The following is a 22,808-nucleotide window of genomic DNA, read 5'->3' on the forward strand; positions in this document are numbered from 1 at the left end:
AGAATGAGCAACGCGACGCCTGGCGCAGCTCCGATGCCCAATGTCAAAGGCGCCGGAAAGAAGGCGACCCTTGCCAAACGTCAGTTATACTCTAACCCGCTTCCCGTTGGGCGCACGCCGTCCAAACGTACGCAGACAGAGCCTTTGTCTTGGTGGGATTGGTTCAACGAATTGTCCAAGTGGGTGTACGATGGCGCATCCACGGCTCCTGTCTACCGCGCATGGTACGATGACATGACCAAGTCTGTGTGGATGTATGATACAGGAGAAGCGCATCAGCTCTGGACGCAGGGCTTCTTTGGCAAGGGTAACCTCAGCCGCAGCGAGCCTACCTGGGTCGCTCGCAAAGAAGCCGAGTGGAGCGCGCGTGAACGCGGCGAGATGACTGCCGAGCAAATGACGCAGCGCCGGCGTGAGGAACGCAAGCTGCTCAAGATTGAACGTGCGCGAGCAGCGGTCAAAGCCGGTATTCAGCTCCCAGACGGTATCACCGCACTGGGAGGAAAGCTCGACGAGGGCGAAAGTGCACCCTCGGGAGACGATCTTTGGAAAGGCGACGAAGAAGCACCAACGATCGAGGCTGGTATGGCTCGTGTCAAGGGTCTCAAGCACTTTTCTTCCGCGATACCCCAAAAGGAAGGCGCTAGCGACGCTGCGCCTGTTCCGGCCGATCTCTACAGCTCGCCCAAGGAGCTGGAAGGCGTAGAGCACTTCCAGCTCACGATGGTCGAGGCTTTTTTCCTTGCAGGTATGCTGGGCTGCTTGGAGGTCTACGATGAGAACCACAATGTACGTGGAATGTACTAACGCAGGTCCTATCCGTGGAGGCGTTATACCAGCTCTGTCTTCTTTCGCAGCTTCCACTGAGCCTCGCTCTGTCGGCCAGGGGCGATGGACCGAAAGTGTGGGCGAGGCCCGACAACCCTTTCCTGCTCTCGTACATTGTCTACCATCATTTCCGCAGCCTTGGATGGGTGGTCAAGAGCGGCACCAAGTTTTGTGTGGACTACCTGCTGTACAAGCGCGGCCCTGTCTTTAGCCACGCGGAATTCTCTATCCTGGTGGTTCCTGAGTATGTGGACGAAAAAGACGCCGAGCACTCCCCTTTTGCTGCGCACCACAATGGCGGCGAGAAGAGCTGGGTGTGGTTTAGTATGATGAATCGTGTCAACAGCCAAGTCCAAAAGGTACGCTTGCAGCGCGGCTTACATTAGACTCTCATTCTCGCCCACGTACAGATTCCCAAGCTAGAGGAGTGTGCAGATCTATCTGAGCCAAACCAGCTCGTTGCTATGCTGAAGCAAGGGCACTTCCGCGTAAAGGAAGTTGGCATTCGCCGCTGGGTGCCCGCTCGAATGAAACCATAGTCATGCATGATCGTCTTGCGTTATGTTACGTACTCTATGAGAAGTGAACCATGTATTATCTTAGCCACAAGGTCACCGGCGGACCAGGCCAGGCATACCGCCGCGGGTCATTGGGGCACCGGGGCCGCCACCACCTTTGCATGTCTTGTTGAAAGGCACTGACTTGACCGAAGCCATCTTGTTCCGAATCCGGCCGCGCTCGGGTGCTTTCCAGGCGGCGCGGATGGCCGGGGCAAGTTTGATTAGCTCTTCCTCATCCACGCCATCGCGGATGCTCTGAATAATGCGACCGACAGTACTTTTATGATTAGCGTTCGCCTTGTCGTCGCGAATACGCATAATGTGCCAAGTGCTTTCCTTTTCATTCTGGCCAGCAGGAGGGTGCCAAGCGCATTCGACAATTCGGTCGTCGAGCTGTTGGCCCGAGCTCTTCCACTTGTACCATTCTACGTCCGACATGTCCAGATAGTCGAACGGTTCGTGATCATCACCCTTTACGTGCTGGAGGAGTTGAAAGAAAGGCTTCGCGGTAAAGTCTGGCGTACTGCCAGAGGGGTCCGCCTTGAGATCGGGGGGGAACCGCAAGCGGATCTTGAAATCGATCGAGTTTTCGTGCTTCGGCTTCCACTTGAGAATTTTTTGGTCCGTGCCACAGGTATAACCACCAGTGAAACTGGTAAAGATCAAGCCATCGGTCTGGTGTTGCAAGTGCTTCATCTTGTCGTGAAGCACAGTCTCGAGACCATACGCAAGATCCATGGGCTTCAGCTGCACCTCAAAGGGCGCCCTAATGCTCGCTAGTTTGTTTTGCTTCATAAAGCTTTGGTAAGGCGGCAGGACATGGCTGCGAATGCTCGCATATCTCCGACCAAGCGGCTTGTGCGCCAGGCTTTGACCGTCGATGGCAAGGCAATCGAAAAGAAGTAGCCGAAGCTTGGTCTTTCCGGGGTAAATGGTATCAATAACAAGTTCGCCATCCAAAAGAGTGTTGGTGCGCATACCGCCCGTCGCCATCATCGAAGGAGAATTAGTGTCGTGGTGGGGGAAGATCAGGTTGTCCACCTGGTAGTAGTTATTTTTCCGGTCAATCAGGAACACTTCTTGCTTGCAGGTGGCAGGAGGAACGACGATCAAGATAAGGACGCGTTGGCCATCCGATTTTTCACAAACCCAGAAGCTGCAAGGTCAGAGGTGGGGTACGTACTCTTCAGACAAGAGAAGATCGAGCGATTGCTTGTTGAACGAGACGGGCTGTGCTCCTGGAAATCTAAGGTTAGGGTTGTCTGTACGTACTTTGTGGAATTGAGCTGTAGGATGTCGCGAACATGTTCGCGAAGAAAGTAGAGTTGCTGGCCCTCGGGAATCTGGACACCCGGAATCTCGGGGACCGTTGTGGACATGGCGTTGGGGGTTAGGAAGAAGAAGAGGAGCGGAGACAAGCCCAGGAAAGTGCTCGCGCACTATCGCTTAGGAAGATTGCTTGTTCGCTTTGGTCAGCACTGGAGTTCCTGCGTTATCGAACACAATTAGCGACTCGGTTCTGGCCGCATGCTCCAATGTGGTAGGCTCAGTCACATGCGAAGGGCAGAGTGGGTTCCTCGATTGAATTGTGGCCAATTACCGACGAGATTCATTATGTGGAGGTAGTGACACATGATCATATGCAAACTGTGGGGGCCAATCGGCACTCATCTCGGGGCTTGAGGGGTCTATTGGGTTGATGATCGGACTACACCGTGTGTATTAACTCAGACCTGCGTCTCGCTTAGAATTCTCCGATTGGATTTACGAGCTTGGCTGAGATCAGTCCAGTGGCACGTTGCGGGAATCGAGCTCAGCGTTTAATCCTCGAACTTCTTGGCTTTGTCCGTATTGAGCAATGAGAAGCCAGCTCGTGTTCTCCCAAGTGGATGTTTTTGCCTCGGGGCCTATATCGGGAAACCCGGTTGCTGTTATCCATAATGCAGAGGCACTATCTGATGCGGAAATGGCGGCAGTGGCGCGTTGGACCAACCTCTCCGAGACAACTTTTTTGTTGAAGCCAACAAAGCCAGGAGCAGACTATCGCCTACGTATTTTCATGCCCACCGGAGAGCTTGCGTTTGCTGGCCACCCTACTTTGGGAAGTGCTTACGCATGGCTCGCAAACGGCGGCGTTCCCGCTTCCTCCGAGTACATTGTCCAGGAATGTGGGATTGGGCTCGTGAAAGTGCGCAGGGATGGAAATACGATGAGTTTCCTTGCCCCTGAGCTGTTGCGCGGAGGGGAGCTCGACGACGAAACGTCGCAAAAAATTATCCGAGCACTCAAAGTCGACCCAGCAAAGGTCTTGGCCGCCAATTGGATCGACAATGGGCCAGGCTGGATGGGGTTCGTACTGTCGAGCGCAGAGGATGTTTTGGCACTTCGCCCGGACTTTGTCGCTATGGAACATGCCAACGTTGGCGTGATCGGGAAGCACGCGCCGGGTGGGCCTGCCGACTACGAAGTCCGTGCGCTTGTTCCCGACATTTCCAACGGCGAAGATCCAGCGACAGGGAGCTTGAATGCAAGCTTCGCCGTTTGGCTTACACGTGCCAAGCTCACTCCGCCGTCTTATTCAGTTCGTCAGGGCACAGTGATTCAACGTGAGGCAGACCTTCATGTTACCACAGAGCCCAATGGAGACATTTGGGTTAGTGGGAAGTGCAACCGAGTCATTGAGGGGCAAATCACGATATGAAAATATGGATACTGTGAATAGCATATGGTATGGAGAAATGAAGAATCAAGTCTATGATGGCACCAGGCCGATGATGTAGTGATGCAATGCAAGGCTTAAAGAGTAAGGAGAGCCATCGCGGCAACGCCAGCCAGGGCGAGGTGCGAAGTGGGGGTACGCATGCCAGCTGCGCTGTTCTCTCCGCCCGAACCGCTGCTAGAAGAGCCACCCGACGAGCCAGAGCTGGACTGGGGGTTGCCGTAACCGTTCTTCTCCTTGGACAGCTCCTGGGGACTGTATTTGGCACTGGGGTTCACCTTGATCGAGTTACCGTCCGGCAGACCCGAAGCGTCAATCTTGCCGCTAGTAAAGTCGCTGAACGAAGGATAGCTGATGTCACTGTCGGGGTAAGGCTTCGAGATGTTCTGGCAGGCAGTCAAAGGAACAACGTTCTTGAACGCATTCTTGATCTTCGGGTACATCTTCTGGAACTCGTCCATCGTGTTCTGGTTGACCTCGTGCGTAAGGACAATGGGGCTCTCGCTGTTGGCCTTGTCGATGATCTTCTGGTAGTTCTGGTCAATCTTCTGTGTTGGCTCCTTGCCAGTGGGCTGGATGTTCCAGTCGTCCGTGTCCTCCTCCCAGAGGATAGTACGGAGACCAAGACCCTGAGCAATGGCACGCACACGATCGTCAGTGTCACCGTACGGAGGACGCCAGCAGCTCGGGGTGACACCAATGACCTTCTTGATCACCCTGGCAGTGTAATACAGCTCAGCAAACACTTGCTCGTTCGACAGGGTGGTCATGTAGCGGTGCGACCATGTGTGCACACAAATGTCGTGACCATCCACAAGACCGCGCTGGGCCTGGTAGGGCACGTTCACCACATAGCTGCCGATATAGAACAGAGTAGCCTTGAGCTTCTCCTTCTTCAGGAAGTCGTAGAAGGCGTTGTGTGAGCAGTTAGGACCGTCGTCAAAGGTAAGACCCCAAGTGTCCGGCTCAGGGCACGAGTAGATATCTTCCACTAATCCCTTCTGCTTCGGCTTCTTGCAAGCCGTGGCCGACCACCAACAGTCAGGGTCATCCTTGTTGTCGTAGCCCTGCATGTTGATACCCATGCTCTGGCCACCCGAGTTGTCAGCCGTCTTGGGCTTGACGTTTGAAGGAATCAGACCCGTACCCTGGACATCCTTCCAGACCTTCTGTGCCTCGTTGTCACCATCAATAATGTTTGCAATTTGGCTGACGGGAGGGAAACCTTTCTGGTTCTTCATTTGGGTAACACCATCGTCGCCGTACACCTTGCACTGAGTGTCATCATGGACACCTGCCATTTGTGCTTCATTGGTAGCTTGAGCCCGACGGCTCCAAGCGCGGTGACTTCCGCCCTTGGCAGCATTACGCGCCTCAAGCTGGCCTGGGACGACGTGGAGAATGTTGGCTGATGCGCTTGCGGCAGCGAGGAACAGAGTAAGGGCAACCTGTGCGCAGCACTTCATAGTTCACAGGGAGATCAACGCGAATGGATCTGAGGTTGGGGTCATTTCCCTGGAGCGCGATTTAAACATTGGTACGAGATTGGCATGTCACGCATTTCCGACGTATGGTTAAATTTTGATGCAACAGTGGTCCCCAGTGGGCGAAACAATCTCCACATATCGGGTGCCGTCCGAAGGCAATGCACTGCCTTCCTGGCATGCACTTGAAATTAATATCACAATAAGGTGTGATAGGGCCGTCAGAAGTTGATGGCGCTCATTCCCTTTCGCAGTTATTGGGTACACCTGGGTCACGGTATTCCGGGTGGTTAGATACGTGCGGTCTGGTGACATGGTCCGTGCATAGTACATCTGAAAGTGAACCAACCAGAGTAGTCATCCTCTGATGCCATGCCTTATGAGTGAAGATCGTCTTGGCGATTATGAGAATAGTATGTGATGAAATCGTCTTGGCTCGATAAATGTGAGGGTCTGCTTGGGGCGAGGTGGGTTTAACCAAAGTACAGGAAGATCAGCACCACGGCGAGCAAGGAGAAAACAGGGCTCGCATAGGCGCGTGGGGCGGCAGCGCTCTTGGAGCTCTTTTCGGAGCCACCAGAGCCGCTAGAGCTAGATGCCTGTGATCCATCTTGAGGATGACCGTAGCCGTTCTGTGTCTTGTTAAGTTCTTGGGGAGTATACTTGGCAGAGGGGTCCACCTTGATCGTGTTTCCATTCGGAAGGCCGGAAGCATTGACCTTGCCGCTGACAAAGTCACTGAAAGCAGGGTAGGTAATGTCGCCATCTGCGTACGGCTTCGTGATGTTCTGGCATGCGGTGAGAGGAACGAGGTTTTTGTAAGCGTTCTTGACCTTGGGGTACAATTTGGTGAATTCATCCATGGTCTGCTGGTTGATTTCATGCGTGAGTACAATGGGGCTCTCGCTTTGAGCCTTGTTGATAATGTTCTGGTAGTTTGAGTCAATCTTAGAAGTAGGCTGGTTACCTCCCGGCTGAATGTTCCAGTCGTCCGTGTCCTCCTCCCAAACGATGGTACGAAGGCCAAGACCTTGGGCGATGGCGCGCACGCGATCATCCACGTCACCATACGGAGGGCGCCAGCATGTAGGCGTTACGCCAATAATTTGCTTGATGATCTTGGCAGTGTAGTAGAGCTCAGCAAATACCTGGTCACTCTGCAGCGTTGTAGTATAATGATGCGACCAAGTATGCACACAAATATCGTGACCATCGACTAGGCCGCGTTGAGCTTGGTAAGGCCAGTCAGCTACATTGGTACCAATGTAAAAGAGAGTGGCCTTGAGCTTGTTCTGGCTCAGGAAGTCATAGAAGGCGTTGTGCGTGCAATTAGGGCCATCATCAAAGGTAAGGCCCCAAGTGTCCGGCTCAGGGCACGTGTACAGGTCGGTGATGAGGCCTTGGTGCTTGGGTTGCTTGCAGCTGTTTGCCGTCCACCAGCAGTCAGGGTCTTGTTGAACATTGTAGCCATTTGCAGAGGTGCCCATGTGCTGCCCATTCGTGCTGTCTTGTTTGACTTGCACGTCAGAAGGGACAATGCCAGAGTTTTGGATCTCTTGCCAGATCTGCTGCGCCTGACTGTCGCCTTGGATGATAGAGGCAATTTGGCCCACGGGGGGGAAGTCCTTTTGGTTTTTCATTTGCGTCACTGCATCCACGCCGTAGGGTTGGCACTGCGTGTTGTCATGGATGGTAGCAAATTGTGCTGCATTACTGGCCTGAGCACGGCGGCTCAACGAGCGCCGACCGACGTGTTTGTGCCCGGCCTTATCGCGCCGTTCCACATCTCCAGGGATGATATGGAGCAGGTTAGCGGACACGCAAGACGCAGCAAGTAGCACAGAAAGGATCGAATGACTGGGCAGCTGCATGCTACGACAGGATCACAAAAGATGGAACGGAGAAACAATCGTGGCCTTTTGCATCGCCACTTCAAATACTTTTGCGGTGTGTACTGGAATGCACCCTGATTCCGACAGTTGGCGTCAATCGGCGCGTACAGGCACGCCTAAGTAGTCTTTCATAGGTTGCGGTATTTTTGTGCATCCTTATTGGAAGACACGAGGCGTAATTCAGGGCGAGCCTCGCACTGATTTGTCCAACGACACAATTTACGCGTGGGGTAAACCAAGTCCGCGACGCCATGCAACGATGCCTGAGGGCAGTCAGCTGGCTAGATTAGGTCTCTATCAAACTCCATCTGCTGTAATAACAAGGTGATACGCATCCGTAGTACTGTCTTACGAAAATCTATTCATGTCTCTCTTAGATGACGAGATAGAAGAAGGACAGCAGACCAGCACCCGCCACAGAAGCAACGGCCGCACGAGCGCTGCTCAAGCTCGCTGCGCCAGAGCTACTCTTGCCGGAGGAGCTCGACGAAGAAGACGAGCTGGACGAGCTCGAGCCGCTAGACGAACTGGATCCAGAGTTGGGGTGGGCGTAACCGCCACTGGTCTTGTTCAGCGCAGAGGGCGAGTACGAGGCGCTAGGGTTGACGGCAATCGAATTGCCATCCGGAAGGCCCGAGGCATTGACCTTGCCGCCGACAAAGTCGCTAAAGTTGGGGTACGAGATCTTCGCATCCGGGTAAGGGTTCGAGACGTTCTGGCAGGCAGTCAGAGGAACAACGTTCTTGAACGCATTCTTGATCTTGGGGTACATCTTCTGGAACTCGTCCATCGTGTATTGGTCGATTTCGTGAGTCAGCACGATAGGGCTCTCGCTGCTAGCCTTGTTGATAATGTTCTGATAGTTCTGGTCAATCTGCTGCGTAGTCTGGTCGCCACTGGGCTGGATATTCCAGTCGTTCGTATCCTCCTGCCAAAGAATGGTACGGAGACCAAGACCATAGGCAATGGCACGCACACGGTCGTCAGTGTCACCGTACGGAGGACGCCAGCAGCTCGGGGTGACACCAATGACCTTCTTGATCACCCTGGCAGTGTAATACAGCTCAGCAAACACTTGCTCGTTCGACAGGGTGGTCATGTAGCGGTGCGACCAGGTGTGCACACAAATGTCGTGACCATCCACAAGACCACGCTGGGCCTGGTAAGGCCAGTTCACGACGTTGCTACCAATGTAGAACATCGTGGCCTTGAGCTTGTTCTGGCTCAGGAAGTCGTAGAAGGCATTGTGTGTGCAGTTAGGACCATCGTCAAACGTGAGACCCCAGGTGCTCGGCTCAGGGCAAGTGTAGATGTCGGCAACAAGTCCTTGGTGCTTGGGCTGCTTGCAGGCAGTGGCCGACCACCAACAATCAGGGTCCTGCTGACGGTCATAGCTGCCCATATTGATATCCATGTGCTGACCGTTGCTGTCCATCTTGACCTGTACATCCGAGGGGATGATGCCAGAGCTCTGGATGTCTTGCCAAACCTTCTGGGCATCACTGTCACCCTGAACGATAGAAGCAATCTGGCTCACAGCTGGGTAGTCGTTCTGGTTCTTCATCTGAGTAACGCCATCATTGCCGTAGTAGGTGCACTCCTGCGTAGGGTCCTGGATCGAGGCGTACTGGGCGGCGTTCGTAGCAGCGGCGCGACGGCTCATTCCGCGGGCTTGCTTTACCGCCGGACCATTTCCCGGCACGACCTGCAGGACACTAGCCGAGGCAGTCGCAGCAAGAAGGGAGACAACAAACGTGCTGCTCAGCTGCATGGTGCTCGATGAAAGTTGAGTGCAACAGGGCCTGTCCGCCAGCGCCTGCTTCTCGGTTTTTGAGGCTCAGTCGTGTTGTCGGCAATTCGACGCAAGCTGACTTTTCGCATGGACCATGCATGCAAAACAGCAGGCGATTGGCTAAACAATGGGCATTATAATAGTTACGCTAATTTAGGCCAGTGCCCTGCAGCCCAAGTGTTGCTTTCATCATCAGTGATAAGGCGTGTGAGAAGGCCTTGAGCATGTACTATTATGCACCTAGGGCAGGGAGCACACGAGACCCATGCTTCAGACGGGGACAGGGAATTACAGGCATCGTTTGTGCACGGATCGCCCGGATCGCAGGCCACAATTTTGCCCCAGGAACAAAAATGAAAGCGACGGTTAATTGCTAAATCTATAGAAACAACGCACGCTTACTATGAGTGGCGTCGGCCGCGGATGACTGGTTATTGACATAGATAGCGAGTTACTCGCACATTACAGAAGAGCAACCGCAGAGAGAGCGGCGGCGCCAGCAAAGGCAGCCACGGCAGCGTGGGCACTAGAAACGCCAGCGGCGCCGTTCTTGCCCTCCTTGTTGCTGCTGGACGAGCTGCTCGAAGAGCCACCCGACGAGCCAGAGCTGGACTGGGGGTTGCCGTAACCGTTCTTCTCCTTGGACAGCTCCTGCGGACTGTACTTGGCACTGGGGTTCACCTTGATCGAGTTGCCATCCGGAAGACCAGAGGGGTTGATCTTGCCGCTAGTAAAGTCACTGAAGCCGGGGTAGCTGATGTCGCTGTCAGGGTAAGGCTTCGAGACGTTCTGGCAGGCAGTCAGAGGAACAACGTTCTTGAACGCATTCTTGATCTTCGGGTACATCTTCTGGAACTCGTCCATCGTGTTCTGGTTGATCTCGTGCGTGAGGACAATGGGGCTCTCGCTGTTGGCCTTGTCGATGATCTTCTGGTAGTTCTGGTCAATCTGCTGGGTCGACTTCTGGCCACCGGGCTGGATGTTCCAGTCGTCCGTGTCTTCCTCCCAAATGATAGTACGGAGACCAAGACCCTGCGCAATGGCACGCACACGATCGTCAGTGTCACCGTACGGAGGACGCCAGCAGCTCGGGGTAATACCAATGATCTGCTTAATCACCTTCGAGGTGTAGTACAGCTCAGCAAACACTTGCTCGTTCGACAGGGTGGTCATGTAGCGGTGCGACCAGGTGTGCACGCAGACGTCGTGACCATCCACAAGACCGCGCTGGGCCTGGTAGGGCCAGTTCACGACGTTGCTGCCGATGTAGAACAGAGTAGCCTTGAGCTTCTCCTTCTTCAGGAAGTCGTAGAAGGCGTTGTGCGTGCAGTTAGGACCGTCGTCAAAGGTAAGACCCCAAGTGTCCGGCTCAGGGCAAGTGTAGAGGTCCTCCACAAGGCCCTTCTGCTTCGGCTTCTTGCAGCCCGAGGCCGACCACCAACAGTCAGGGTCGTCCTTGTTGTCGTAGCCCTGCATGTTGATACCCATGCTCTGGCCACCCGAGTTGTCAGCCGTCTTGGGCTTGGCACCCGAGGGAATCAGGCCCATACCCTGGACATCCTTCCAGATCTTCTGGGCCTCGTCGTCGCCCTGGACGATGTTAGCAATCTGGCTAACCGTAGGGAAGTCCTTCTGGTTCTTCATCTCAGTAACACCGTTGTCGCCGTAGGGACTGCACTGCGTGTTGTCGTGAAGACCAGCGTACTCAGCCTCGTTGGTAGCCTGGGCACGACGGCTAAAGCCGCGGTGGCCCTTGACCACACGGTCGGCAGCCTGCTCAGCAGGAGCCACACCACGGGCCTCGACCTGGCCGGGCACAATGTGCAACATGCTAGCTGAGGCAGTCGAAGCTGCCACCAGCAACGAGAGAACGAAGTTGGTGCTCAATTGCATATTCCTTGTACGATTGGAAGCACCAAGATGGGGGAAGGGAAGTGGCTGCTTGTTGGCTATGTGTTAAAAGGCTTGTACTAGAAGCCGGCGCAACTCGCCCTGCAGATTCGCGTGGCGTTGTTATGCCGTGGTGTCAGATCGCGTGCAGTGACTGGTGCCAAGGCTACGTAATCATGCACGGTCAGTCGATTCTACAAGATCGGTTAGTAAAAAAACCCTGTGGCGGTGACGGTCGACGCGCGGATCGTCGCGTGCCGACGCGCCAAGGCCCGTGCTGCGGCGATCGAAAAGCCCGATCAAGTTGCAAAATTACGTCATCGTAGAGCTTCATTCAATAGTTTGCGTGCAGGGTTGGGTCGGGCCAGTTGACCCCCCGCGTCGGAATGTCGGCCGAACACTATTCGGAGGAATGGAGTCTGCTGATAAAGCTTGTGGCAGTGCAAGTCCTAGAGTTTGCGACGCGCGACTAAAACGCGTTACAAACGCGTGTTGCGAAACGCGTGTGGTGTTTCGAGGATTTGAAAGTCCAGTGCATAACGAATCTATGCTAAATCAGGTCTACTATTGAGCGGAATCATCGAACTCCCATGCACACGAGATCAACAGCCATATAGTTGGGTGTTGCTGAAGTACTTAGATGAGGCATTGTCGAAAGAGGGTGGTGTGCCCGGGGCTCTCCAAATCAAATCGCGACCATAGGCAAAGCAGCGTCTGACTAGCCTGTAGTCAGGCCTTTAGAAAATACAGGTTGGGTCACATTGGGCCAGTTGAAACTTGATCATAGGATCACTTTAGGCCGACAGAGTAACGGCAATGAGACCAGTAGCCATAAGAGTGGCGAGGATGGGGACCCGGACCGAGGCAGCACCGTTACCGCTCTGGGCCTTGTTCTGGCTGTCGTCCGAGGAGTCGCTGCTGCCACTGCTGCCACCGCTACCACCGCTGCTCGAGCTGTTCGAGCTACCCGAGTTGCTGTTGCTCGACGAGCCACCGTTGGCAGCCTGCTTCACCGACGCAGCCGAGAAACCGCCAGCCTTGGTCTGGTTCTTCTCGGGCGTGATCGTAATGCTCGAGTTCACGTTGACCTTCATGTTGCTAGGGTCAGGGAGATTCTTGGCGTCAATCTTGCCACTGGTGAAGTCGGCAAAGTTGTTGTACGTCGGCTGGTTCTCCACGTAAGGGTTCGTCGCGTTGAAGCAGGCCGAAAGCGGCACGATGTTCTTGTACGCAGACTTAATCTTGGGGAACATCTTGATGAACTCGCCCATCGTGTTGTTCGTAAGCTCGTGCGTGAGCACAACCACACCATGGTCATTGGTCGTGCCGTTCTTGCCCTGCTTAATGATGTTCTGGTAGTTCGAGTCGATCTGCTGGGTGCTCGCCTGGCCGTCAGGGCTGATGTTCCAGTCATCCGTGTCGTTGTCCCAGATAATGGTGCGCAGACCAAGACCCTGGGCAACAGCACGGACACGGTCATCGACATCACCGAAAGGAGGGCGCCAGCAGCGCGGAGTAACGCCAATGACATCCTTGATGATGCGCATAGTGTAGTACAGCTCAGCAAACACCTGGGTAGTGGTGAGCGTGGTCATGTAGTGGTGCGACCAAGTATGCACACAGACATCGTGACCATCGCTAAGACCACGCTGAGCCTGCAGGGGCCAGTCAACGACGTTGGTACCAATGTAGAACAGAGTAGCCTTGAGCTTCTGCTGCTTCAGGTAGTCGTAGAAGGCATTGTGCGAGCAGTTGGGACCGTCGTCAAAGGTCAAACCCCAAGTGTTCGGCTCAGGGCAGCTGACAATGTCGTCAACGTACTTCTTGTTCTTGGGCTGGGTGCAACCAGTAGCAGTCCACCAGCAGTCAGTGTCCTGCTGGGTGTTGTACGAGTCCGAGGCACCCTGGTCGATTCCCATGTTGTCCGAGGTACCCTTCTTCGGCTGGAGGTTCTTGGGGAGGAGACCAGAGTCAAGGATCTCCTTGTACACCTTACCAGCGGTGTCATCACCGGTAACAATGTCGGCGATTTGGCCAGCCTTGGGGTACGTCTTGGCGAGGTCCTGGCTGTTGGGAAGACCGTAGGGCTTGCACTGCTGTTGCGGGTCCTCAACCTTGGCCATGTCGGCAGCAGTCGAGGGGTTGGCACGCGCCATCATATGGCCACGGCCGTGAAGGTGGTGAGCGCGAGCCTGGTGGATGTCACGCGACTCAGGCACAGCAAAACCGCGACCCACATGAGCAGAGGTAGAGAGCGCCGACGCAAGCACAACAGTGCTGCTGACAAGGGCGGAAGTCAGCTTCATGAGGGATCACAACGGCTGGTAAGAGAGCAAGAGGGAGTCTTGCGCCCAGGGAATATGAACGGTTTAGGACGCAAGGGCCGCGCGAACTTTGCCATTGGCTCGCGTGCGCATGAGCGAGCGCGACGTGCCTAGCAGCTGCAAGATTGCTTTCTGCACTGAATCGTGAGGTGCATAGACTCTGGCTGGGTTGGCCCGTACGGTTTAGATGCCCCGTGCAGTTTGAGACATTATCGAACCAATAGTTAAGTGCGATTAGAATGTATAGTAAACAAATGCGCCCTTTTCGTAATCGATCTATGTTACACCTATGCACAGAGGCGTCACTTAACCTCTATTCAGAATAGCGATGCCTAATTCGCCGTAAAAGTCAACCAGAGTAAGTCCTAATTCTGCCATGTGGGCGGGTCGTGTGCAGCCTCCGCAAAAAGGGGCTAGCATGCAGATGCCAGTTGTACAGCCCCCCTACATGCGGCCGTATGCGGGCGGGAGGAGATTTACAACCGAATAGGTCACGTGTGCCTGGCTTGCAATGACGGCGCTCAGAGCCTAGCGGACCCGGTGGTTCCAGTCAACATTGTCCGCACGTGTTTCTAGGCGATCGCCACGCGTGCCAAATAGCGAATCCCACAGTACGGATTGCTTTCCGTAGTTGTAGCTGTTACGCCATCCATGGCGGTGGTGCAAGTCGTGGTCCTCAATAACAGCGTCGCACTGGAAGGGCCGGAGAAGAGCAGAGGTCTGTGAAAGGTCAGTCACGCTTGTAGTATCAACGTACTAGTACGGCAGGGTAGTACATGCGCAACCCTGCGTGTCCCATAATCTCGATAGAGACAAAGTACATGGACCAGATATACAATGCATCAAAATTGATGGGGTACATCATATAGGCGATAATGGGAGTCCCAAAAGCATCAAAGATCTCTTGAGGCTCGTCAGCAAAGCCAAGCAAGTAAGCGGATGGGTGCTTCGTTGTATGATGACGCTTGTGGTATTTCCAAATGGATGGGATTTCGTGCGTAGCACGATGCGCCCAATAATAGACAAAGTCCGCAATAATGGTGAAAACACCGAGCTGAATCGGAAGCCACCAACTCAGACTTGGAATCGCGTGCCGGTCATATGCAAGACAAAACACCATCAGCGGTCGTCCAAGGAGTCCAACAAGCATTTCTTTATATAGCTTTCCGGTCATGCCTTCGGGGATAGCATCTCGATCGACTTCGCCATCCAGGAAACCGTACGTCATAGAATACTCGCGGAGTCTCTTGAAAAACGATCTCACGAAAAAGGAATTGAATACGACAGTTAGCATATACACCACAGCAGGGTGAGCTGACCAGCCGGTAAAGTGCATATAAGCCCACCTCGCCACAACGGGAATGACCACAATTGGGAATATGCGAAGGTGCTGGTCCCAATCGTAAAACACAGGCACTTTCCCTTTCGGCTTGGGGTAATCAAACTCTTGCGAGTTAGGATTCAAGACATTGCGCTTCTTCAACACTTTCTGTGCGTACGTCAGTTCAGATGGATTCTTGTGTTTCCAGTCATCAGCAAAGGGACGAGGTCTTTCGTCACGCTTTGTTGGGCATGTACTAGATGATTCGGTAGACATTTTTAACATAACGTTCTTGCCACCAGGATGATGCTCATCTTATACTGTCAGAATGTGGCACTAGACAATTAGGAGTCGTGTGAGTCAAGGAACCAGGAGCTCTTTTCACATGCAATGTGGAGGCGGTGCAGGCGAGCGGGCGGTAGACGGTGTTGGCAAATTCTTTACCCCGCAATATTGAGCTAATCCCCGCACCTGAAAGGTTCGCCATATCGCTGACACAAAGCAGCTAACGCCCGAGACCGTAAGGAAAAGTATGCGGCGAGGTAGTTCGTCTGATGCGTCGACCATCAAATACCAGTAATAAAGATGGGGATTAGGAGCGCAAATGGAGGTGTATTCGCGACATTTACAAACTGCGATGCTCCTATATGACCGTGGTACTTTTCTCTCTAATAAGCCACACATGCCTCGCTTGCGACCACAGGGCTCATGGCCTAGTGCACCCGGTGGTGCCAGTTAATGTTGTCTGCACGAGTTTCGAAACGATCGCCACGCGTGCCAAATAGCGAATCCCACAGTGTGCTCTGCTTTCCGTAGTTGTAGCTGCTGCGCCACCCATGACGGTGGTGCAAGTCGTGGTCCTCAATAACAATTTCGCAATTGAATGGCCGTAGAAGGGCAGAGGTCTGTGAAAGGTCAGTCACGCTTGTTGTATTAACGTACTAGTACGGCAGGGTAGTACATGCGCAACCCTGCGTGTCCCATAATCTCGATAGAGACAAAGTACATGGCCCAGATATACAATGCATCAAAATTGATGGGGTACATCATATAGGCGATAATGGGAGTTCCAAAGGCGTCAAAGATCTCTTGAGGCTCGTCAGCAAAGCCAAGCAAGTAAGCGGATGGGTGCTTCGTTGTATGATGACGCTTGTGGTATTTCCAAATGGATGGGATTTCGTGCGTGGCACGGTGTACCCAGTAATAGACGAAGTCTGCAATAATCGTAAAAACGCCCAGCTGGATCGGAAGCCACCAACTCAGACTTGGAATCGCGTGCCGGTCGTATGCAAGACAAAACACCATCAGTGGTCGTCCAAGGAGTCCGACAAGCATTTCTTTATACAGTTTTCCGGTCATGCCTTCCGGGACGGCATCTCGGTCGACTTCGCCATCCAGGAAACCGTACGTCATCGAATACTCGCGGAGTCTCTTGAAAAATGATTTCACGAAAATGGAATTGAATACAACAGTTAGCATGTACACCACAACAGGGTGAGCTGACCAGCCGGTAAAGTGCATATAAGCCCACCTCGCCACAATGGGAATAATCACAAGTGGGAAGAGGCGGATGTGTTGGTCCCATTCGTAGAACACAGGTACTTTCCCTTTTGGCTTGGGGTAATCAAACTCTTGCGAGTTAGGATTCAAGACATTGCGCTCCTTCAATACTTTCTGTGAGTACGTTAGTTCCGATGACTTCTTGTGTTTCCAGTCATCAGCGAAGGGACGAGGTCTTTCGTCTAACTGTGTTGGTCGTGTGCTTGATGAGACGGTAGGCATTTTCGTCGCAGCTCGTGTCAGCAGGACAATGCCAAGAATATATTGTCAAGAGTAGTGGCCTGGATGACGAGAATTCGTGTGATTCTAGAAACCGGTAGCTCTTTTCACATGCAATGTGGAGGCGGTGCAGGCGAGCGGGCGGTAGCCGGTGTTGGCAAGTGCTTTACCCCGCAATTTTGAGCTTAACCCCGCACCTGTGAAGTACGCCACATCACCGGTAACACCGGCAAGCGCTTCTCGTCAGTGAAGAATAGACTGTTTTCAACGGTTGTTAGCCTATGGTGCTGTGCCAGAATTTATGGGGCGGAAAGTAGACTATTTCTCTTCAAATCTGTACTGTTCTTGAGTTCATCGGACGAGGCATCATCCAGGCTTACTTGCACTTTGTGGTCCAGACCACTGTCTGTTTCGGAATTACCGATGTCTTCATGGTTCTCAGCTAGAACGACCTCGATTTTTTGAGGCGGCACTCTTCCTACTGCCAGTGTGGTAGGGATCAGGCATGCCATCCATAGAGCAAACGACAGAATGCCTTGGTTGAGATTGGGCCAATGCGTAGCACCAACAACATAGGAAAGACAACTTCCCAATGACTCAAAGGTGCGCAGGACACCAACTGTGCGTTCCAGGGTACCATCCACGTGCTTGTAAGTGCCGACAAGCCAGTAAAGGTAGGCCAATTGCGCTTCGTAGAAGAATCTGGTTATGGTCAGTATATTTGTCTGAACGTACTTCCAAAGAATAAGCACAGCAAATGCACTGTTGAAACGACCGGTACTTCCATCCCAATCCACAGGAGTGCTATTGCGATTGAAGTTCACTTCAACAACCATTTGCCAGACCCATAACCCAGTCGTACAAATGGCCATAAACGCCCAAATGATTCGGGCTCGTCGAGCCTGGTTTCCAAGCCACTTTGCATCAGTAAATATGCCAAATAGGACATCAGCCAGAATGTTTGCAATGGCAGTGAGCAAAGCGGCTAGCGCCCGGGACCGAACGGAAAAGTATGCAGTGAGGTAGTTCGACTGATACGTCGACCCCCAAATACCAGTAATAAAGATCGGGATTAGGAGCGCAAATTGAGGTGTTTTCGTGACATGCCATAAACTGCGAAGTTCCTGCTTGACTGTGGTGTTTTTGCCTTTAAGATAAGGTACCTTTGTCCCATCTGGCCGCACGACTTTGTTTGGCGGGCTTAAGAGCAGGGAGATGGGAAAGCCCAAGCATTGTATTGCGATAAGGACTAGGTATGTCGTGTAAGACACCTTTCCAGCTCCTCGGCCATTGGCGTTGAGCCCCACAGAGATAATTCCACTGATAAGCGGACCAAGGTTCCGGATTCCTAGCCAAATTGCCACCATTCTTCCTCTCTGAGATTCACTTGGGTATCCAACTGCAATTGTTGCCTCCGAGGCCCAAAAAAGTGAAGCACCAATGCCACAGAGTGCTGCGCCGAACAGCACATACCACTCACTGTTCACTGTTAGCCCTTGCATGTGACACAAGTGAATTGCTTACATTCCATAACGATTATTGCAATAGAGACTTGAAGCGTAGGGTGTATAGCTAGTTGGTTAGTTTCGTCGAAAATAAATCATGACACATACAGGATCACTCCAATTACCAGTGTCCATTTCGAACCAATTTTATTGCAAAGACCACCCGCAATAGTGCAGCCAACGACCATAATACCGTAAGTAAGGGCGTTTGCAGCATTGATGAGGTATGGCTTCGCTGCACCACCAGCCCCGAGATTGTTTAGCGCATTCCAAATACCGGGTTGCGTAAATGAAACAAAACCAACGACAACAATCTGAAAGAGTACCGTTCTATAGAACGGCGTATTCAAACTCATTAGGGGAGAAGGGTAATGCAGTTTTCCTTCATTCTTGGTTAAGTTCTCTCTTGCACCCTTGGCGGAGCTAAAATTACGTGCTTTCTAGGTTGAGAGGTTATGTGGAGCACGTCAAATGGTTAATGGCGTGACATTGTGTGGTGCATCGAGAATGTATATAATGGATTTGAACACGGAATCGACTAGGACCCCATTCAAATATGACTACAAGTGTGGCACCCCTTAAAACAGATTCCGTTCCTTTCAAACAGCTCGAAAACTCCGGTGTGAGAGACCCTGCTTTAGCATTTCAGCTAGGAAATGCGCCGTACCAAAAAGAACTTCAGTTTACGACAAGCACGAATGATACAGTGAGCACCCCATTTCCTGGCATATTAGTTCCATCGCATGAGCTCTCGACTGATCAATTTATTACGGCAGTATCTGAACTCTCTCAACAGCCTTTGTATTTATCCTCGAGTGACGTTGATAAAGTAAGTACTGGTATATTGTCGCAAGGCAGGGTGCTAACACGATATAGTCGGCGCTAGGGAGGAGTTGACTGCTAGGGGTGGTGCTATCCAATTCAAGAAAACGCCTTTGCGCACCGCTGAAGATTTTTCTCGGTTCATGCATGCGTGTGGTGAAGGTGCCCGCTGGACTCATCACATCGACAAAGGCCTAATGGTCCTTCGTCGTCCATTTGCCGAAAATGTTGCTACAGCAAATGAAGGGCCCCCTCACCAACCCATCGGGTCGCATAATGAGTATGGCTTGTCAAGTCATTACCCTTCATACATTGCGTTCTTCTGCCTGTCACCGCCAGAGGAAGGCGGTCAGACCCCCATTGCCTCGAGTTTGGCACTCTATGAAAACCTAAAAGTGGACCATCCTGAACTCTTAGATGCAATTCAGCATAAAGGTGTCACATTCAACATCCATCACCCAAGGACAAGCATAGAAAACAACCTGCAAGGGAATGGGTTGTTCACTGAAAGTGCTTTTGGTCCTTCTGGTGATGTGAATATTGGACAGCTGAATGAAGCACAAAAGCGCAAAACTGTCGAAGACAATGTCGCAAGTCTTGCAGCGGAAGGAGGCTGGGATCCAAGTCATGAAGGCGATCCTAGTCAACCTCTCTGGAAGCGTCGCGGATTTTCTGCTAACTGGCAGGATGATGGGTCGCTGATCGTACAACAGCGAGTACCGGGAGTACGCAATCATCCGGTATTCGATGTTCCAACCTACTTTAACAATATCCATAACCGGATCTTGTACTCCGAACTGTATGGCTCACCAGAGTCGGACTACATAAGGGGCAATCCAGCTACTTCTACGGACAAGGTAATTTCGATGCAACCTCCGCAAATTACTGAACTGGATGGTGATTCTGAATTCCCTCACGCCTGGAAAGAAGTCGTGAAGCGAGTCACTGCGGAACTGCAGGTAGATGTCGAATGGGAGGTGGGAGACGTCTTGGTTCTGGATAATCTTGCTGTCCAGCACGGTAGGCGACCTTGGAAAGGAAACCGGCGTTTGCTTGCTAGCCTCTGGGATGCATAACCTGAACATGTTGCCCCATTCTAGAACCTTGTCTCGCCGGCATATGTACACCCAATAGCATATACGCTGTCCCTTATACTGCTTGCCTGCCCGCCGTATACAATATTGGTCCAATATTTCGATTTGGGCTAATTAAGGATCCACGTGATCCGAACTCCTGAAGGAGTCTGGGCATGCTAGATGGGATACATGGGATATCTGGCTTACGTACGACCATAGGTATGGAATTAAAGAGACATGTTGGTCCAAGATGACACGGTACTTGGAAGTCATACCGTCAATATAAACATTCCATATCTTATGTGCAGAATAAAGTCCATCATCGCCGACATGTTCACGCGTGGATCTCCGTTCCGCTTGCAACCTTCAGACGATGTATGCGCGCACAATAATTAGTGCTTTTCTTCATCGTCAACCTTCTTTGCATCATGTTCAAGCGGCTCAGGGTCTCCCGTTTTCCTAGCCCGCATAATCTCCTGGGCAAACGGAGACTTAGCACGAATCTGCTCGCCCTTCCAATAGAAGATGTAGATGGGAATTGCAACCAAGATAGCCAGGAAAGCAAGGAGTGTACTGGCCCATTCAAAGTGCAACGTACCCATGTTCTTGTACATGGGGACAGCAAACATGGCAGAGATACCAGCAAGGAAATCACGAGCAAGAGCGTTTCCACCAGTCGCAGAAGCAGAGTAAGGACCATACGATGCAACCATGTAGTCAATCGTTGCCATGTAAATGGCGTAGTTAGCAATCGCAATCAACACTGAGAAAATCATCGGTGCAATCCAGTGGACATGAGGGGGACCCAAAGAAGTCCATGCGAAGCCAAAGAGACCGATAGTTTCCAAAGGAGCAGTGTACAGAAGCCACCAGAGACGGATCTCAGGCTTAAGAAGATCGGGGTCACGACGGCGAACTTTGCGCTGCGCATGGATCGTGGGGAAGAAAGAGAAGAATGCAAGAATATACCCAAGGTTGATTGGGATGAAGGCAAGACCATTATGAAGGACAGAGAAGCCCCACTGAGCGTAGACGAGCTCGAACGACTCGGAGAAGATGAAGATCAGGGCATCAGAGAACTGAAGCGGTCAGTATCATGCCCACTTATTTCGAAAGAATACGTACACCACTGAGCAGCGAGAGGAACAGGACGATCGGCTCGCGGACGAACATCTCAAAGGGACGGTACCAAGTAGTGAGGATCTCCTTAGCACTGAAACGATTTTCCTTGAGCTCATCCGGACCGTAAACGTTGGTTTCGCCAGCTTTACGACGCTTCTTTGCCTCGCGATCGAGAAGAATAGTTTCACGAGTCTCAGGAACAACAATGGCATGAACAAGTTGTGTAACAACACCGCCAATGAGCTGCGCCCAAAAGATCCAATAGAGAGGCGTGAGATACTTCTTCTCGCTTCCAGTGAGGCCACCAATAAAACCACCAATAAAAGGACCGATGGAAGTACCAATAACCGAGGAAAGCACAATAAATGCAATAGCGTACTGTTGGTCGTCGACGTCGAATAAGTCGGCGACGATACCAAGCGTCACACTACCACCAGCAGTGAAAAGACCGCCGAAGAAACGAGCGGCAATCAAATTCGAGAAGTTAGGGGCAAGTGCCGCCCAGACTTGGGTGCCTTAAATGTGGTTAGCATATATTCCAACAACCGATTGCAGCAAACATACAGTTAACAAGGAACAAAGAAAGCTGCATAATCGGCCAACGACCGAGCTCTTCACTCCAGGGGGCCCATAGCTAGTGTCGGTGTAAGTACCTCAAGACGCAAGTGTAAATTCCACATACCTCCGAACCGAACGCGTAGGCAACGAGGAAGATCATTTGTCCAACACGAGCGCCCTGCTCCGATACACCTGAGAAACGCTCCTCGTCTTCAAAAATGAATTTCACTGCGTTCGGGTAAACCGAAGTGTTGAAGTTCATGCTGACTTGCACCATAAACACGACACACAAGATCATCCACTTTTTCCACGTAGGAAAACCAAAACCAACAGCCTTGGGTGCCATACGCGAGGTAAGCTCAACTTTTCCGTCTTCACGCCTGGGACGGCGCATCATCTCTTCCTTTTCAATAGGAGGAGGCTTGCCTGCGTAGACAACCTGATAATTACCTTGGTCGTCATCAGCAACAGTCATCTCAGGCGTAGAAGGGCGGTTTTCGTCGTCCTGCTCACCAGGCACGCCAGCGGGAGGCATGTCGATCTTGGACGGCCGAGGAACTTGCTTCGTGGGGCCAGTGCTCTCAGAGAGGACCCTGAGATTACCAGCACCATCATCCGTGGCCGTCATTTCCGGCGTACCCGGCACATCAACCATACTGCTCGCCTCATGGGCTGCATGATCGGCCGCTTGACCAGGGCCTGTTTGCGACATGGGGGTAGAGATGAACTAGGACTTTGCCTGCGCGCAACAAACTCGCGTCCATTTGCCCTAGGTGCGCCTCGCGCGGGCATTCAGGGTACAAATCCGGCGGTTAGCCCAATGAATCCCATATTTTGCCCAATGTGGTGACGTGATATACAGTAAACACTGATTAATAATCAATACCCGAGGGTCCAGGGTCAAATGGCTCCGCGCGTGTATAACGATTGGCTAAATCGGATTACCCGTGGTAATCCATGACATACTGATCCACGTTGCAGACGATAAGCAATGTCTTAATACCGGTTTATACCGGACGCTGGACGCATTTCAACATGTTTCACCTTAATACTGCTCTTAATGCGGAACGCGTGGCACTGTAGCATACGCAAGTGCCTCCAATACATGACTTATAGGACCGCTAAACATGATGCTA

General features: G+C 52.3%; 7 protein-coding genes across 7 annotated transcripts; 1 reads left to right on the plus strand and 6 right to left on the minus strand.

Moving 5' to 3' along the window:
* Positions 1 to 33: 33 nt before the first annotated feature.
* SEN2 (tRNA-intron lyase) lies at positions 34 to 1,367 on the plus strand (the record flags this gene model as incomplete). Its single annotated transcript, XM_060267700.1, has 3 exons — positions 34 to 789; positions 858 to 1,187; positions 1,275 to 1,367. 3 exons carry the CDS (start codon positions 34 to 36, stop codon positions 1,365 to 1,367), a joined length of 1,179 nt encoding a protein of 392 aa, XP_060123683.1.
* A 72-nt stretch (positions 1,368 to 1,439) lies between these two features.
* CEG1 (mRNA guanylyltransferase) lies at positions 1,440 to 2,767 on the minus strand (the record flags this gene model as incomplete). The annotated part of the gene is made up of 2 exons (XM_060267701.1): positions 1,440 to 2,544; positions 2,661 to 2,767. 2 exons carry the CDS (start codon positions 2,765 to 2,767, stop codon positions 1,440 to 1,442), a joined length of 1,212 nt encoding a protein of 403 aa, XP_060123684.1.
* Positions 2,768 to 4,184: 1,417 nt separating this feature from the next.
* MJAP1_003777 (uncharacterized protein) lies at positions 4,185 to 5,408 on the minus strand (the record flags this gene model as incomplete). The annotated part of the gene is made up of 1 exon (XM_060267702.1): positions 4,185 to 5,408. The coding sequence occupies one exon, from the start codon at positions 5,406 to 5,408 to the stop codon at positions 4,185 to 4,187; it is 1,224 nt and encodes a 407-aa protein (XP_060123685.1).
* Positions 5,409 to 6,064: 656 nt separating this feature from the next.
* On the minus strand, positions 6,065 to 9,254 carry MJAP1_003778 (uncharacterized protein; the record flags this gene model as incomplete). Its single annotated transcript, XM_060267703.1, has 4 exons — positions 6,065 to 6,748; positions 6,845 to 7,322; positions 7,815 to 7,830; positions 8,012 to 9,254. 4 exons carry the CDS (start codon positions 9,252 to 9,254, stop codon positions 6,065 to 6,067), a joined length of 2,421 nt encoding a protein of 806 aa, XP_060123686.1.
* Positions 9,255 to 9,737: 483 nt separating this feature from the next.
* Positions 9,738 to 11,105, minus strand: MJAP1_003779 (uncharacterized protein; the record flags this gene model as incomplete). Its single annotated transcript, XM_060267704.1, has 1 exon — positions 9,738 to 11,105. The coding sequence occupies one exon, from the start codon at positions 11,103 to 11,105 to the stop codon at positions 9,738 to 9,740; it is 1,368 nt and encodes a 455-aa protein (XP_060123687.1).
* Positions 11,106 to 11,959: 854 nt separating this feature from the next.
* On the minus strand, positions 11,960 to 13,324 carry MJAP1_003780 (uncharacterized protein; the record flags this gene model as incomplete). Its single annotated transcript, XM_060267705.1, has 1 exon — positions 11,960 to 13,324. The coding sequence occupies one exon, from the start codon at positions 13,322 to 13,324 to the stop codon at positions 11,960 to 11,962; it is 1,365 nt and encodes a 454-aa protein (XP_060123688.1).
* An 8,480-nt stretch (positions 13,325 to 21,804) lies between these two features.
* On the minus strand, positions 21,805 to 22,328 carry MJAP1_003781 (uncharacterized protein; the record flags this gene model as incomplete). The annotated part of the gene is made up of 1 exon (XM_060267706.1): positions 21,805 to 22,328. A coding segment is annotated over one exon (524 nt), but the record flags the coding sequence as incomplete, so codon positions are not given.
* Between the last annotated feature and the right edge of the window lie 480 nt (positions 22,329 to 22,808).

This window comes from Malassezia japonica, chromosome 7, assembly GCF_029542785.1.
Source record: "Malassezia japonica chromosome 7, complete sequence".
NCBI lineage: Eukaryota > Fungi > Basidiomycota > Malasseziomycetes > Malasseziales > Malasseziaceae > Malassezia > Malassezia japonica.